The sequence below is a fragment of the Bufo gargarizans genome, chromosome 10, assembly GCF_014858855.1.
Source record: "Bufo gargarizans isolate SCDJY-AF-19 chromosome 10, ASM1485885v1, whole genome shotgun sequence".
NCBI lineage: Eukaryota > Metazoa > Chordata > Amphibia > Anura > Bufonidae > Bufo > Bufo gargarizans.
The window spans coordinates 76,763,865-76,781,347 of NC_058089.1; the positions used below are offsets into that span (position 1 = coordinate 76,763,865).

At 42.4% G+C, this 17,483-nt stretch overlaps 1 protein-coding gene across 1 annotated transcript in view; it reads right to left on the reverse strand.

Moving 5' to 3' along the window:
- Positions 1–17,483, reverse strand: part of LTBP3 (latent transforming growth factor beta binding protein 3) — a 176,942-nt gene that overhangs the window by 99,655 nt on the left and 59,804 nt on the right. Inside the window, exons 4-5 of the mRNA XM_044269983.1 lie at positions 16,324–16,429; positions 3,341–3,433 (exon numbers count right to left, since the gene is read on the reverse strand). Of these exons, the coding sequence (XP_044125918.1) occupies positions 3,341–3,433; positions 16,324–16,429 (199 nt within the window). The remainder of the gene's footprint in view (positions 1–3,340; positions 3,434–16,323; positions 16,430–17,483) is intronic.

The window sequence follows — 17,483 nt, forward strand, 5'->3', positions numbered from 1 at the left end:
TTTTTGCACAATTTATTATTTTTATTTTTTATGGTGGTCACCTGAGGGGTTAGGTCATGTGATATTTATATAGAGCCGGTCGATACGGACGCGGCAATACCTAATATGTATACTTTATTTTTATTTATGTAGGTTTTACACAATGATTTTATTTTTGAAACAAAAAAAATGATGTTTTAGTGTTTCCATAGTCTAAGAGCCATAGTTTTTTCAGTTTTTGGGCGATTATCTTGAGTAGGGTCTAATTTTTTGCGGGATGAGATGACGGTTTGATTGGTACTATTTTGGCGTACATGCGACTTTTTTGATCACTTTTATTACCTTTTTTAGGAAGTAAGGTGGGCAAAATTTCAATTTTCTCATAGTTTTTATTTTTTTATTTTTATGGCGTTCACTGTGCGGGGAAAGTAACATGACCGTTTTATAGATCAGGTCGTTACGGACGCGGCGATACCTAATATGTGTAGTTTATTTTTATTTTTTTAATTTTTATTCAGTGATAAATGTTTTTTTTTTTATCTTAACTTTTTTCACTTTTTTTTTTTTTTTTTTGACCCAGACCCACTTGGTTCTTGAAGATCCAGTGGGTCTGATGTCTGTAAAATACAGTACAGAACCTATATAGGTATCTGTACTGTATTTTACTTACACTGAACAGATCTATGCTTTCAGCATAGATCTGTTCAGCACCATGGACAGCAGGACGCCTGAGCAGGCGTCCTGTTGTCATGGGAACCTTCCCCGTCTGCTCAGTTATGGTCAGAACTGCGCAGACGGGGAAGGGTAAGGACGGGGCTCTGGGGGGGCTGTCTGGGGGCTCTCTCCCTCTCCATCGGGGGGCTGCAAAGGCACAGCAGCCCCCCGATCGGAGAGGGAGGGAGCTCCCTTTTACTGTTAACCTTTTCCATACAGCGGTCCGTACGGACCGCTGTATGGAAAGGGTTAAACGGCTGACATCGCATCAACGATGTCAGCCGTTTATACCAGGGTGCCAGCAATGTGCTGGCACCCTGGTATACCCACTGTACACCAACGATTATTCAATGGGAGGCGGGCCGGGGATCGCGATCCCGCCTGCCGCACCGCCCGCCTCCCGCAACGCCCCCACCGCCTGCGACACCCCCCCTGCACCACCCGCTGCCATCAAATCATGCAGGGGTGCAGGGGGGAGGTGTACTATATTGATTTTAGACACTCTAGAGTTTCTGATCCCCGCGGTCAGGGACCGCGGGGATCAGAAACTGCAAATAGCGCAGCAAACCGCAGGTCTGAATTGACCTGCGGTTTGCTGCGATCGCCGACACGGGGGGGTCACATGACCCCCCCTGGCGTTTTAACAGGATGCCGGCTGAATGATTTCAGCCGGCATCCTGTTCAAATTAACCCCTGCGGCGCCGGAATGCCGATTTTAAAGTCAGGACGTACCGGTACGTCCTTGGTACTTAAGGACTCGGGAAATAGGGCGTACCGGTACGTCCTATGTCCTTAAGGGGTTAAAGGCATGTGGTCCTAAACTTTTGATCAGCTGAAAAACAGCCCGTTTCAGTTTATTCATTGTTTTCAGTAAATTGAATGCTCAAAAAATGCCTTGTCTCACTCCCATTTCTTCTTGTTGCATGTTGAAGCTCTACTTGGAACCTTGTTAAGATCCAACAATGTAAAATATGATTTTTTGACATTTTTCAAGTGGTCTTAAACTTTTGATCAGGACTGTATATACTTATTTCGTTTTTTCAGTAGTATGATTAAGTAGTGAAAATTATTAGTGCCCCCCTATTTTTGACTGTGGTATCTTATGTTCCCCCCTATGTATTGTTCCAATAGTCGCCACTGTACACCACAGTATTCAACCATACTATAGGCACCAGCCAAAAATACTGGGTTTGAGCCCCAGATGGTTGGGACTAGCAATGCCTCTGACAGACGCCCATGCCAAATGTACTGTGTGTCAATTAAAGTTAAAGGGGTTGTCCCACCCAAAAATATTGTACAGTTTTCAAACCAGTACCTGGATCTGAATTATTTTCTAATAGTATGTAATTAAAAATGTTGCATAGCCACTGAGTTATACAATACAATGTATCTGCTTTTAATTTTTTTCTTATTTCTTTGTCCTGCTCACTGGGATGGTCGCACATGCTTGGTTTCATCCTTCAACTGCCTCCTGAGCTGTGATAGGGAGACCATGGACATGCCCCCTAAGCTGCAGCAGAAAGAACACGCCCCTGAGCTGCCAGCTTGAGATAAATCTAGCAGAACAATGAATGTGAATGGGGAGATCTCTGGATCCATGTGAGGTACAGGGCTGGTTCTATATCATGGGATAACCCCTTTAATGGGGGAGATCTATTAAAACTGGTTTAAAGAAGAACTGTATAGCAACCAATCATATTCCACCTTTCATTTTCCAAAGAAACTCTGAAAAACAGAAGCTGAAATCTGATTGGTTGCTATGGGCAACTAAGCTAGTTGTACTTTACACCAGTTTTAATAAATCCCCCCTCCCCCAAAACTCTCTGTAATTTAATACCAGGAGCTCTTGAATTTAGATATAGGAGAACTCTGTGACCACTGAAGCACTGTGCAAGTGATGCACCTCCATCTCTCCTTTTTACACCATTCAAATGATTCATCCATAAGGCTTAGGTTGGACCTGGCATTGTTTTACGATGATCTACGTCTCCTCTTTCATAGACATATTTGCATGTATTGGTTAAAAAGGTGCAGGTAGCTCATAAATGTGTTATCTGACACACAGTACATGATAAACTATTGGGTGCCTGCAGTCACCACTAGAGGGAGCTCCGTGCAATTGGATTTTTACAGCTACTATTAACTACAAAAATAGTACAGAACTTACAAACTTACTTAACTTTTCATTTACATTTCATTAAAGAAATATTGTTAAAAAGTGTGATTTCGCTTTAGACTGTGACTCCAACAATGTCCAATTTTTTTTTACTAGGCACAATTTTGGTTACAACATTTTTGGGTCATCCAGTCATAGATGAATCTTATAACTAGTAGAGGGTTTACATGTGTGACTACAAAGTACAAACAATGGTCATACGTCAATTATGCTACTACAATTATGGCAATAAACAAGGTTTATGTGGCAGCATCAGCCTTTTGTATGCATACAAGCTTTTCTTTGAATGAATATTTGATAGTTATAGACAAAGAAACATAACTTTCAGATATATTGATGGGGGAGCAATGCTGATAATTATAGTGTAAGTTTTCGGAATCGATATATACTGTACTATTGTATTCAGTCACATGGCAGGTAGATTAGACACTGCTACTTTTACCATGCGGGCACAGTTTATTAGATATTTACCCTGGCAATGAGTGCTGTTGAGTCTTTTATAGCCCTGTGGACAATCTGAACCAAGTTCTCCTCGGAATGGAGCCGTTTTCTGTGTGCCAGAATCTGGAAAGCAACACAAAAAAGTTATGTACACTATGCGTGAATAGTTAATAAACCTCATTGGCCATCCCCTCCCCCTGCTATTGTCTAATGTATTTCACGTCCAACAGCTCTGGAAAATCTGAATCCAAATTCTGAGAGAAGTGAGAAAAAAAGAAAGGGAGGGGATGGAGGAAGGGATATATATGTCCAGAGAAAGTGATCTGCCTTCTACTCAGCCAAAACCTGTTGAACCTTCTTCTTTGTGCGTGTTGATTTCCAGGAACATTTTAACAGTTCAACGGTTGCTCGTAACGATACAGAAAATAAAAAAGGACAGAGGTAAAAAAATAAATTAAAAAAAGAAGCTAAAGTACGAGTATGTCAGATGGCAGTAAAAAGTGTGAGAGGGACACAGTAGTAACCAAACTCCCTGCATGAAAACATCCTGAACTGATCCCAGGGACATTATGTAGTATCAGCCCTTCCCTGGCAGCTCATCTGTATTAAAGGGAGTCTCAGCACAAGTTCAAATATTAAACCTAGAGTAATGTCTGGTAAGACTTGCAGAGAGTAATAAAACAGTGTCTTTACTATTAAAATGTGTTGCTGCATTCCACAGGGAATATGTGCATGAGCTGTAAAGTGCATCAGGGGCAGGCCCTAGTCTATTGGAGCACCCTAGTGCCACTCCGGTACTGAAGACTCCTCTCCTTCCATTTGCTGATTGACAGACCTACGAGTTTTCATTTTCCTTTCCCTTGACTCTATAATCTTACACAGTGCAATCTCACGCAATCTGTAATCTCATGCTTTGTAAAACTTTGGCACATGCGCAGTACAGTTTCCTTCTCCAGGGCAGGAACTGGGTCCTGTACTGTGGATGTGCCAAAGTTGTACAATAGCAGAGCATTCAGAGACTTGGCCTCATCAATCAATAGAAGGAGGGGCTGCATCAGTACAAGGTGCACCCAGGGGCTGGATATGAGCAGCGGGTTTCAAAAATAAAGGTGCCACTTTATTACTCTCTGCCAGCTTTTACAGGCAGTATCTTGGTTTAATATGTAAAATCATGCTGACAGATTCCCTTTAAGCAATCTTTCCTGTGTCTGACAAAAGAGCAGATATTTACTCCACTTTAATGTGACTATGTTAAAGGGAAATAAACACACTTCTATCTAAAGATAGAAAAAGAAACAATATAAGGACAAACTAGGTGGACCAGGTGGTCTTCTTCAGCCGTCAATCTTCTATGTTTCTATTAAGATTTTAAATATTTTATGTTTAGATTGTTCCATTTTATTTGATGTAATTGTTTTACTGTAAATGCTGGATGTGTAAAGTGTGTCTAATGCTAACATACTGTACAACTGTTACATATAAATACAAATCATGTTCTATACTTAGATTACTGCAGCAATTTTAGCTCCATTATGTTACATAATCTGCTGTTTTAGGTTAATCAAGTAATTATACATTGGCTGCATTTCTTTATACTGCATCTGCTTTCAATTATAATTGTAAGGACTGCTTCCCTTAGGTTGGCCCCACCACAAAAAGGAAAATGTCATTTGACTGTGTTTTTGTGGTATGCAGCATTCCATATTTATCATTTTACACTCTGGACCTGGGGACTAATAATTCATAAAGTAGGTCTCTGTAATATTAAAACCATGAGGTCAACGGTTAAAGTGGGATTCTAACTTTTATTAACTTGGAATTATTGGCCAGCAAATGTCCTGCACTTTATGATGTGCTGTATTTATAGGACCTTAATCACTATTTTTACTTGTTTTCTGTTTTTGCTCTCTTTTAGTTACCTAAAATCGGTCATAATCTGCTGTTGCTGGATCTGTTTGATAATGAATTTACACAACTATTAATGCTTATCCGGATCAAGGATTACATAGCCAGCGAACTACTAGAAAGAACACAAAAGGTCATGCAATATTTATCTGTTTCTATATTCAGACCAGTGAGTAGTGGTCATAGAGACAGATCCAGTACATATGGTCAGGTAAATATCTATTAAATAATTAAATGATATTAAACATCTTGAATTGATAGGACACGTTGATGTGTGAATCCAGTGGATCAACATAATTTATGTATAGACTATTCAAACTTCTCCTTACATAAGGAAAACTTCTAGTGTCTAGAACAGACATCCTCAAACTGCGGCCCTGCAGCTGTTGTAGAACTACAACTCCCACAATGCCCTGCTGTAGGCTGATACCTTTAGGCTGTTTGGGCATGCTGGGAGTTGTAGTTTTGCAACAGGCGGAAGGCCGCAGTTTGAGGATGCCTGGTCTAGGATATGCCATCACTTGCTGATCAGCTCGACTGCTGACATCTACACTGATGAGTGATGAGGAAGCCCTTCACATTTTTAACAGATACCTTGGCACTCTGCCCACCTTGCTGTCTGGTATTCACTTGAATGATGCTGTGCAAAGACATTCCAAAGAGGTCTTTACCCCTTATTTTCTATGATCATTACGAGTCACATTGAATCCCCACAGATTAGTACTAATGGCATGCTTTAGCAATCTGGGGTTGAAATACTCTTTTAAGTGAACATTTTAATATTAATACTTTTAGCAGACATCATGGGCTCATGCAGATGTTTCTCGCCACCGAATGATCTGTCTCTGGCCTCCCAGCGCCCTCTGGGTGTACTGTACCATCTGGAGTTCAGTCCAATGGGTCCACACCCAGATCCCTGTTTCCTCGTGTCCGAACCCCCCTCAGAAGTAGAAAGTCTATCCTCACCATCAGAGGTATTGTGAAGAACTGAGGGAGTCAGTCACGTGGGACAGTGGGTTTGCACCCACAGAACATAACACCATTGCAATGTATGGGTCCCATACAAAAATGCCAATCAGATACAGCCCAAAAATACGGTAGTGTGAATGGGGCCATAAGGTACCAATCTTGAAAACAATTCTGGACTTTATGTAATTGAAGAACACCTCTCTCTATACTGAACTGGCAGTTTACAATTAATATATTGCTAGTTTAGATTTGAAGGGGCTAAACAAGACCAACAAATGCCTCCCATATGCCCAGGCCCCTCACACTGAATCTATAGTCATGGCCAAAAGTTTTGAGAATAACACAAATATTAGTTTTCACAAAGTTTGATGCTAAACTGCTTTTAGATCTTTGTTTCAGTTGTTTCTGTGATGTAGTGAAATATAATTACACGCACTTCATACGTTTCAAAGGCTTTTATCGACAATTACATGACATTTATGCAAAGAGTCAGTATTTGCAGTGTTGGCCCTTCTTTTTCAGGACCTCTGCAATTCGACTGGGCAGGCTCTCAATCAACTTCTGGGCCAATTCCTGACTGATAGCAACCCATTCTTTCATAATCACTTCTTGGAGTTTGTCAGAATTAGTGGCTTTTTGTTTGTCCACCCGCCTCTTGAGGATTGACCACAAGTTCTCAATGGGATTAAGATCTGGGGAGTTTCCAGGCCATGGACCCAAAATGTCAACGTTTTGGTCCCCGAGCCACTTAGTTATCACTTTTGCCTTATGGCACGGTGCTCCATCGTGCTGGAAAATGCATTGTTCTTCACCAAACTGTTGTTGGATTGTTGGAAGAAGTTGATGTTGGAGGGTGTTTTGGTACCATTCTTTATTCATGGCTGTGTTTTTGGGCAAAATTGTGAGTGAGCCCACTCCCTTAGATGAGAAGCAACCCCACACATGAATGGTCTCAGGATGCTTTACTGTTGGCATAACACAGGACTGATGGCAGCACTCACCTTTTCTTCTCCGGACAAGCCTTTTTCCGATGCCCCAAACAATCGGAAAGAGGCTTCAAAGAGGCTTTATCAGAGAATATGACTTTGCCCCAGTCCTCAGCAGTCCATTCACCATATTTTCTGCAGAAGATCAATCTGTCCCTGATGTTTTTTTGGAGAGAAGTGGCTTATTTGCTGCCCTTTTTGACACCAGGCCATCTTCCAAAAGTCTTCACCTCACTGTGCGTGCAGATGCGCTCACACCTGCTGCCATTCCTGAGCAAGCTCTGCACTGGTGGCAGCTGAATCCTCTTTAGGAGACGATCCTGGCGCTTGCTGGACTTTCTTGGATACCCTGAAGCCTTCTTAACAAGAGTTGAACCTCTTTTCTTGAAGTTCTTGATGATCCTATAAATTGAGGTGCAATCTTAGTAGCCACAATATCCTTGCCTGTGAATCCATTTTTATGCAATGCAATGATGGCTGCATGTGTTTCTTTGCAGGTCACCATGGTTAACAATGGAAGAACAATGATTTCAAGCATCACCCTCCTTTTAACAGGTCAAGTCTGCCATTTTAACCCAATCAGCCTGACATAATGATCTCCAGCCTTGTGCTCGTCAACATTCTCACCTGAGTTAACAAGATGATTACTTAAATGATCTCAGCAGGTCCTTTAATGACAGCAATGAAATGCAGTGGAAAGTTTTTTTGGGGATTAAGTTAATTTTCATGGCAAAGAAGGACTATGCAATTCATCTGATCACTCTTCATAACATTCTGGAGTATATGCAAATTGCTATTATAAAAACTTAAGCAGCAACTTTTCCAATTTCCAATATTTATGTAATTCTCAAAACTTTTGGCCACGACTGTACTTGCGTGGCACCCAGCTCCCTGTGGCGCTCCTGTTCCCCGCACTGCCGTGGCTGCTTCTCCCTTTACACGGATGAAAACATTCGGGATCGGGAGTAAGCAGCCAATGGAAACGGTGACGGGGAAGAACCTCCCTAGCATCACGGGTGATGCTAGGGAGGCTCGTCCCCGTCTGCCATTGGCTGAACCCACCCACCCAACACGGGATGTTTTCATCCGTGTACGGGGAGAAGCAGCTGCGGCAGTGCGGGGACCAGGAGTGGCACAGGGAGCAGGGAGCCACAGTACAAGGCAGTACTAACTATGGTAGCAATCCGTGCAGCAGTTAATAGCTTAAACCAAGCAACATATTTTAGTTGCATTGTAATAGTGATCATGGTATCTGAGCAGTTACAGATGAAGGCTCTTTAGCCTCTGATTGGCAGGATGCTGAGTGGCTGTCTTGACAGGTCTTGACCTATCTACTGTATGGCAATTAATGCACTCATTAAACAACCAACTCCAAAATCTGACAGTGGGGAGTGGGGGTAAACCCACCACCACACAAGGTCTATAAAGCCCATGCCACTAGGCCTAGAAGCCAGGATAAGGGAGCAGGTCACCTCCTATGCATCCCTAAATACAATCCCTGACCCCCTGACTGTATGAGCCAACCCTGATGGTGGGAGGGCTCATACCCAGAATTTTGGACCCTAATTCGCCCTGATGATGCCCTGAGGTTGATATAGCTTTTCCTGCTATATGTTCTATCACATGGAGTACTTTAACCCTTATATACCTCACATTACCTAATATATTGCATATATTGTACAGTTGCATGAATTGTATTTGCCATATGGAATTTCTGGATCGTGTATTGCAAAACTATGAACCTTTAATCATGTATTTAAATTTTCAGCAAGAATATGGATCATATATATTCATGTATACCTGAATTTGACACAACTATGAATTGTATCAAAATTATGCATTTAGTTGATTGCAATTTCTTGTTATATCTTTGTTCCCTAGCCTGATGAAGGGCTACATTTAGCCCGAAACATTGTCTGAATTTATTACACACCATTATATCTGGCTGAACAAAAATCACTGATTATCTCACCTTCAGTTTTGGAGTGCTGTCTAATTGTATACCTATATTGATGCAAGTGTTGCTGAAGTGCAGCTGGGAACGAATCTAGGCAAGCACCCAGAGAAAGCCAATTAATAGATGTATGCTGTGATCAGGGATGCCTATTTGGCATATGTGGAGTTCCCTTTTTCACCTGGCTGTATAGTAACTTTCCCCCTTCCCCTCCTCAGGTTTAAATGATTTATTTATTTCTCTTTTGTTTATTGCTCCCTTATCTGCACACCACATTTCAAGTATTTCATTACACTTTATTCCCTATTGGGGCATAGCAATTATTATGACAATTATGGGCCTCCTGTGGGCCATGTCTATAATAATAATATACGTAGATTTTACCACAATTTTCTAGTTGGGAGCTGTGAAGAGCTGTATGTGGACTAAAGATTACTGGACCAATGGACTTGGAGCGGAATCCACAGCTGTAAGTGATGCAAACCTTTTCCAGCATGAAGCGCCAGTTACATTGAGTTTTATTTGTGTAATGTATAAGCATTTCTAATTGGAGTAAAGCCATCACTCCATTAGTTGGTCTCTCGGAGGCCTCAATTAAGCTATTGTTCTCCCAACCACTACTCCCATTATGTGGATGGTGGTGGGTAGACCCAGTGGTGCTGTACCCACAGTGGGTCGCACATATAGTCTCAGGTTGATGGGCTTGGCCTCATTGAAATAAATCCACCAATGCACAGTTAGCATTGGGGGAGGTGTTCTCAGGGGGATGAGCTCAAACCCAGGGGCGGCATTGGGGTACTAAGGACACTGACTGGGGAAGATGGGGTTGTTGCTGGTTGAAGTTTGATCCATGCACTTAAGTTGTGTTGTCCATGGTCTAGATAAGCATTGGTTTTGACTGCAAAATATTCTGGTGGGTGATACTAAAGCTGTGGGCCAATCTAAAACGTTGGGAGACCGTGGGTAGAGCCTGGTACGGGCTGTGAAACTACAGGTCCCAGCTTGGGATATTGTGGACTGGGTTTTTGAGGGTGTCTGCCTGAGTGTCCAGGGGTACAGCTCGTCTGGGCCATCTATCTGCATTTGCTGTGTAATTGTGGATGAAAGAATAAAGACAGTTGCTTTGTTATTCTGCCTAGGTGACTAATATGACCCACAACCCCAATCCTCACAGGAGTGATCTTCTTGTTTTACCTTAACATCCTACATTGTGTGAACAGCTCTCAATAATATTTACTTGGGGCATAGTGCCATCTTATGTCGGTTGGATCTGTACTTGGAATCCCCTAGCTTATAGCATATTATTGCATTGTATTATCATTGCAATTAGGGGTGGTTTGGCTCTATCATTATCTGTGTAATCACTTGACTGCCTGACAGACTCTTCTGCTGTTTCTTATGCTGGGTTCACACCTGAGCGTTCGGGATGTCGCGCTCTGTATGCGCGATTGTACCGGCATTTGCAATCGCGCATATATAGACAAGCGTACGCCCATTGTCGCGCGTTCCCGGAAGTCTATGTACGGGAATGCGCGACAAGACGCCCCAAAGAAGCTCATGTACTTCTTGGGGCGTTTTACAGCGCGATCGTATGCGCTGTAAAACGCTCAGGTGAGAACCATTCCCATAGGGAATCATTGGTTCTTGCCTGTTGCGCGTTTTACAGCGCGTAGGAACGCGCTGTAAAACGCTCAGGTGTGAACCCAGCCTCACTGTTCAGCTGCATGTACTTTATGCAGCCGAACAGGAAGACACAGGAGCATATCTAGTTAAGCCTTAAAGGGGTTGTCCGGGTTCAGAGCCGAACCCAGATATCTCCCCTTTTTCACCCAGGCAGTCCCTCTGATATGAGCATCTGAAAATGTAGTGCTCTGATGCTGTTTGTTTATATTTTTTACATTGCTAGGCAGAGGCTTCTGATGGGCAAGCTTTAGAGCTGCCCTAGCTACCTAGCTTTACCCACGGAGAGCCTGGTACGTCACCGGATATCCAGAAAAAGCCTTTGCCCTGCGCAATTCAGAGTTGAACCCTGATATACCCCCACTTTCAACCTTCCATTCCCCCTGATATGATCATTAGAGCATTTCATGTTCCTATGCTCTCCCTTTTTTTTTTTTTTACACTGCTATGCGGAAGCCCAGGACGTCACCGGATCTCCTAATAAAGCCCTCATGAAATGCTCCGAAGCTCATGTCAGAGGGGCTGCCTGGATGAAAATGGGAATTTGTCCAGATTCAGCTCTGAACCTGGACAACCCATTTAAAGGAGTATTCCCATCTGAGACAATGGGGACATATCACTAGGATATGCCCTTATTGTCTGCTAGGTGCAGGTTCCAGAGCTCGTAAACACAGCCGACAATGAAGCTGGCAAAGTGGTGGCCGACAGTGCCGGCTATTTTGCGGCGTTCCCGGCTATTTTCAGAATCTCCATATAAATAAATGGAGGGCAGCTGCGCATGTGCGGTGCGCCCTCCTTCACTTTGCCGGGTGCGTTTACCCGGGGCACTTCAGATCAGACAATGGGGGCATATCCAAGCAATATGAGATGGGAAAACCCCTTTAACCACCTCAGCCCTCCTTGCTTAAACCCCCTTAATGACCAGACCACTCTTTACAATTCTGCACTACACTACTTTCACTGTTTATTGCTCGGTCATGCAACTTACCACCCAAATGAATTTGACCTCCTTTTCTTATCACTAATAGAGCTTTCATTTGGTGGTATTTCATTGCTACTGACATTTTTACTTTTTTTGTTATTAATCGAAATTTAACAAATGTAACAAATTTATTTTAAAAAATGACATTTTTCACTTTCAGTTGTAATTTTTTTTTTTTAAAACGACATCTATATATAAAATTTTCTCTAAATGTATTGTTCTACATGTCTTTGATTAAAAAAAAATGTTTGGGTAAAAAAAAAAAAATGGTTTGGGTAAAAGTTATAGCATTTACAAACTATGGTACAAAAATGAGAATTTCCGCTTTTTGAAGCAGCTCTGACTTTCTGAGCACCTGTCATGTTTCCTGAGGTTCTACAATACCCAAACAGTAGAAACCCCCCACAAATAAACCCATTTCGGAAAGTAGACACCCTAAGGTATTCGCTGATGGGCATAGTGAGTTCATAGAACTTTTTATTTTTTGTCACAAGTTAGCGGAAAATGCTGATTTTTTTTTCTTTTTTTCTTACAAAGTCTCATATTCCACTAACTTGTGACAAAAAATTCAAACTTCTATGAACTCACTATGCCCATCATGAAATACCTTGGGGTGTCTTCTTTCCAAAATGGGGTCACTTGTGGGGTATTTATACTGCCCTGGCATTTTAGGGGCCTAAATGCGTGCAAAGTAGTGTGAAATCAAAATCTGTAAAAAATGGCCTGTGAAATCCGAAAGGTGCTCTTTGGAATGTGGGCCCATTTGCCCACCTAGGCTGCAAAAAAGTGTCACACATGTGGTATCGCCAAAATATCTCGGCAAAAGACAACTTTTCCCATTTTTTTATACAAAGTTGGCATTTGACCAAGATATTTATCTCACCCAGCATGGGTATATGTAAAATGACACCCCAAAACACATTGCCCAACTTCTCCTGAGTACGGCGATACCACATGTGTGACACTTTTTTGCAGCCTAGATGCGCAAAGGGGCCCAAATTCCTTTTAGGAGGGCATTTTTAGACATTTGGATCCCAGACTTCTTCTCACGCTTTCGGGCCCCTAAAATGCCAGGGCAGTATAAATACCCCACATGTGACCCCATTTTGGAAAGAAGACACCCCAAGGTATTCAATGAGGGGCATGGCGAGTTCTTCGAATTTTTTTTTTTTTGGCACAAGTTAGCGGAAATTGATTTTTTTTTTCTCACAAAGTCTCTCTTTCCGCTAACTTGGGGCAAAAATTTTAATCTTTCATGGACTAAATATGCCCCTCACGGAATACCTAGGGGTGTCTTCTTTCCGAAATGGGGTCACATGTGGGGTATTTCTACTGCCCTGGCATTTTAGGTGCCCTAAAGCGTGAGAAGAAGTCTGGAATATAAATGTCTAAAAATTTTTACGCATTTGGATTCTGTGAGGGGTATGGTGAGTTCATGTGAGATTTTATTTTTTTACACAAGTTAGTGGAATATGAGACTTTGTAAGAAAAAACTAAAAAAATCAATTTCCGCTAACTAGTGCCCAAAAAATGTCTAAATGGAGCCTTACAGGGCGGTGATCAATGACAGGGGGGTGATCAATGACAGGGGGTGATCAATGACAGGGGGGTGATCAATGACAGGGGGGTGATCAGGGAGTCTATATGGGGTGATCACCCCCCCGTCAATGATCACCCCCCTGTAAGGCTCCATTCTGACGTCCGTATGTGTTTTGCGGATCCGATCCATGGATGCGTGGATCTGTAAAACACATACGGACGTCTGAATGGAGCCTTACAGGGGGGTGATCATCCCATATAGACTCCCTGATCACCCCCCTGTAAGGCTCCATTCCGACATCCGTATGTGTTTTGCGGATCCGATCCATGGATGCGTGCATCCGTAAAACACATACGGACGTCTGAATGGAGCCTTACAGGGGGGTGATCAATGACAGGGGGGTGATTAATGACAGTCTATATGGGGTGATCAGGGGTTAATAAGGGGTTATCAAGTGACAGGAGGGGGGGTATAGTGTAGTGTGGTGCTTGGTGCTACTTTACTGAGCTGCCTGTGTCCTCTGGTGGTCGATCCAAGCAAAAGGGACCACCAGAGGACCAGGTAGCAGGTATATTAGATGCTGTTATCAAAACAGCGTCTAATATACCTGTTAGGGGTTAAAAAAATTCTGTGTGCACGCGTTCACAGGAAATCTCGCGTCTCGCGAGATGACGCGTATATGCGTCGCTGTGCCCGGGAGAGCCGCCTCCGGACCGCGATCCTGCGTTAGGCGGTCCGGAGGCGGTTAATTAGAGGAGTCTGATGCTAGTTCATCGAGATCACTGCTGAGGAATCACCAGAGTGATGGAAGGGTATGTACCTCTGAAACTCTCTTCCTTCCATAGGTTAGCTGAAACAGAGAATGTAGGTAAAGCCCCAGAGAACCCCTTTAACCTTCTCCCGACCGCCTAACGCAGGGATGCGTCTTGTGGGTGGTCGGGTTGTTCCTCATTGACATGCCGGCGCGTCATCCCGCGAGAGCCGTTCTCAGAGATGCGCGGCTTCCAAATTAATCTACAGCCTGCCAGCGATGATCATTCGCTGGCAGGCTGTAGATGTTAAAATAATCGCATCAGAAAGTTATATTAGACGCTGTTTTGTTAACAGCGTCTAATATACATGCTACCTGGACACAGGCAGCTCTGTAAGTAGCACCAAGAACCACACTACACTACACCCCCCCTGTCACTTATTAACCCCTTATTAACCCCTGATCACCCCATATAGACTCCCTGATCACCCCCCCTGTAAGGCTCCATTCAGACGTCCGTATGTGTTTTGCGGATCCGCAGAGCCACGGATCCGCAAAACACGGACACCGGCAATGTGCTTTCAGCATTTTGCGGTTCCGCACATTGCCAGAACTATATAGAAAATGCCTTTTCTTGTCCGGACAAGAATAGGACATGTTCTATAGGCTCTACAAAAAACAGTGTTTGCTTGATCAAGCCTGATCTTGTGCGCACACTTGCGTTCAGTCCGCCCCACCGCAGTGACAGAATTATTTTTTTTCTGATCACTGCAAAAACACTGTAAAATCGGTGCTATAAAAATCACTTTTGAGGGGCATGGCAAATTCATAGAAGATTTTTTTTTGGGCACAAGTTAGCATAAATTTATTTATTTATTTATTTTTAGTTTTTTCTTACAAAGTCTCATATTCCACTAACTTGTGACAAAAAATAAAATCTTACATAAACTCACCATACCCACGGAATCCAAATGCGTAAAAATGCCCTGTGAAATCCTAAAGGTACTTATTGGAATTTGGGCCCCTTTGTGCATCTTGGCTGCAAAAAAGTGTCACACATGTGGTATTGCCGTGCTCAGGAGAAGTAGGGCAATGTGTTTTGGGGTTTATTTTTACATATACCCATGCTTGGTGAGAGAAATATCTCAGTAAAGTGACAACTTTGTATAAAAAAAATGTAAAAAGTTGTCATTTACAGAGATATTTCTCACACACAGCATGGGCATATGTAAAAATACACTCCAAAACACATTGCCCTACTTCTCCTGAGTACGGCGATACCACATGTGGGACACTTTTTTGCAGCCTAGGTGCACAAATGGGCCCAAATTCCAATGAGTACCTTTTAGTATTTCACAGAAAATTTTTAGACATTTGGATTCCAGACTTCTTCTCACGCTTTAGGGCCCCTAAAATGCCAGGGCAGTATAAATACCCCACATGTGACCCCATTTTGGAAAGAAGACACCCAAAGGTATTCCGTGAGGGGCATGGCGAGTTCATGTAAAATTTTTTTTTTTGTCACAAGTGAGTGGAATATGACTTTGTAAGAAAAAAAAATAGCATTTCTGCTAACTTGTGACAAAAAATAAAAACATGAACTCACTATGCCCATCAGCGAATACCTTAGGGTGTATACTTTCCGAAATGGGGTCATTTGTGGGGTGTTTCTACTGTCTGGGCATTGTAGAACCTCAGGAAACATGACAGGTGCTCAGAAAGTCAAAGTGTGTAAATTAATTTTTTTGCACCATAGTTTGTAAACGTTATAACTTTTACCCAAACCAATAAATATACACTTATTGCATTTTTTTAAATCAAAGACATGTAGAACAATACATTTAGAGAAAAATGTATATAGAAATGTAGTTTCATTTAAAAAAAATTACAACAGAAAGTGAAGTAGTGTAGTGCAGAATTGTAAAAAGTGGTCTGGTCATTAAGGGTGTTTAAGCTACGGGGGCTGAAGTGGTTAAACCCCATAAAAACTAAACCTAAAAAACAATACTGGAATAGCTTTTTTTCTGTTCTACCCATCATTTTTACAGATTATATGGAACATTAAATGATGAAATAAAAATTAAAAAAACTTGTAAAGCAAAAAACAAAGCCTCATATGGCTATAATGATGGAAATACATGTTACTGTTCTTGGAAAGCAGAGAGGAAAAAACAAAATCATTGTTTCCAAAATTGGCTTGACCCTGAAGGGGTTAAATGTAAGGTAAAACTTGTTTTCATACTCACATGGTAACTGGGGGCATTTATTACATTTGTGGTGTCCCCAAGATGTTCCCACACTGCCACAACAATCTTCTTCCTTGGTCAGTCCAGGTAGAGGGTTAGAGCCACACTATAATAAAAGGAAACATCAAATCATGTACAAGAACATAAGGCAATGCAACCTAAAGACCATAATATTTAAAGGGGTTGTCTTACTTTAGTAAGTGGCATTTATCATGTAGAGAAAGTTAATACAAGGCACTTACTAATGTTCTGGTATTATCCATAGTGCTTCCTTTGCTGGCTGGATTCATTTTTCTATCACATTAAACACTGCTGTTGAGCACTGACAGCTCAATGGTGGAGCAGGGAGCAAATAGTTCCCTGCTTCAGTGGTGTACCTAGGGTGTTTGGCACCCGGGGCGGGTCCTTTTTCTGACCCCCCCCCATACTTAAATTTTTTCTTTACCCCCTCACAGTAGTATTGCCCTCATTGTACAACCTTTACAGTAGTTTTGTACAGATGTGTGCCCCTCACAGTCGTTATACCCACATTGTGCCCCCTCACAGTAGTTATGCCCTCTCTGTGCCCCTTTCACAGTTGTAAATCCCTATTTCTGCCCCCTTCGCAGTACTAATCTCCATTGTGCCCCATTCACAGTAATAATCCCCATTGTGCCCCCTTCATAGTAATAATCCCCATTGTGCCCCCTTCATAGTAGAAATCCCCATTGTGCCCCCTTCACAGTAATAATGCCCACTGTGCCCCCTTTATTGTAGTAATGCCCTCTGGCTCTGTGCCCCCTCCATAGTAGAAATGCCCATTGTGCCCCCTTCACATTAGTAATGTCCTTTGTGCCCCCTCCAGAGTAATAATGCCCTCTGCGCCCCCTTCATAATAATAAAGACTTCTGTGCCCCCTCCATAGTAATAAAGTCCTCTGTGCCCCCTCCATAGTAATAAAGTCCTTTGTGCCCCCTCTATAGTAATAAAGACCTCTATGCCCCCTCCATAGTAATAAAGACCTATGTGCCCCCTCCATAGTAATAAAGTCCTCTGTGCCCCCTCCATAGTAAAAAAAAAGTCCTCTGTGCCCCCTCCATAGTAATAAAGACCACTATGCCCCCTCCATAGTAATAAAGTCCTTTGTGGCCCCTCTTGGCCCCTCTGTATTAAAAACAAAA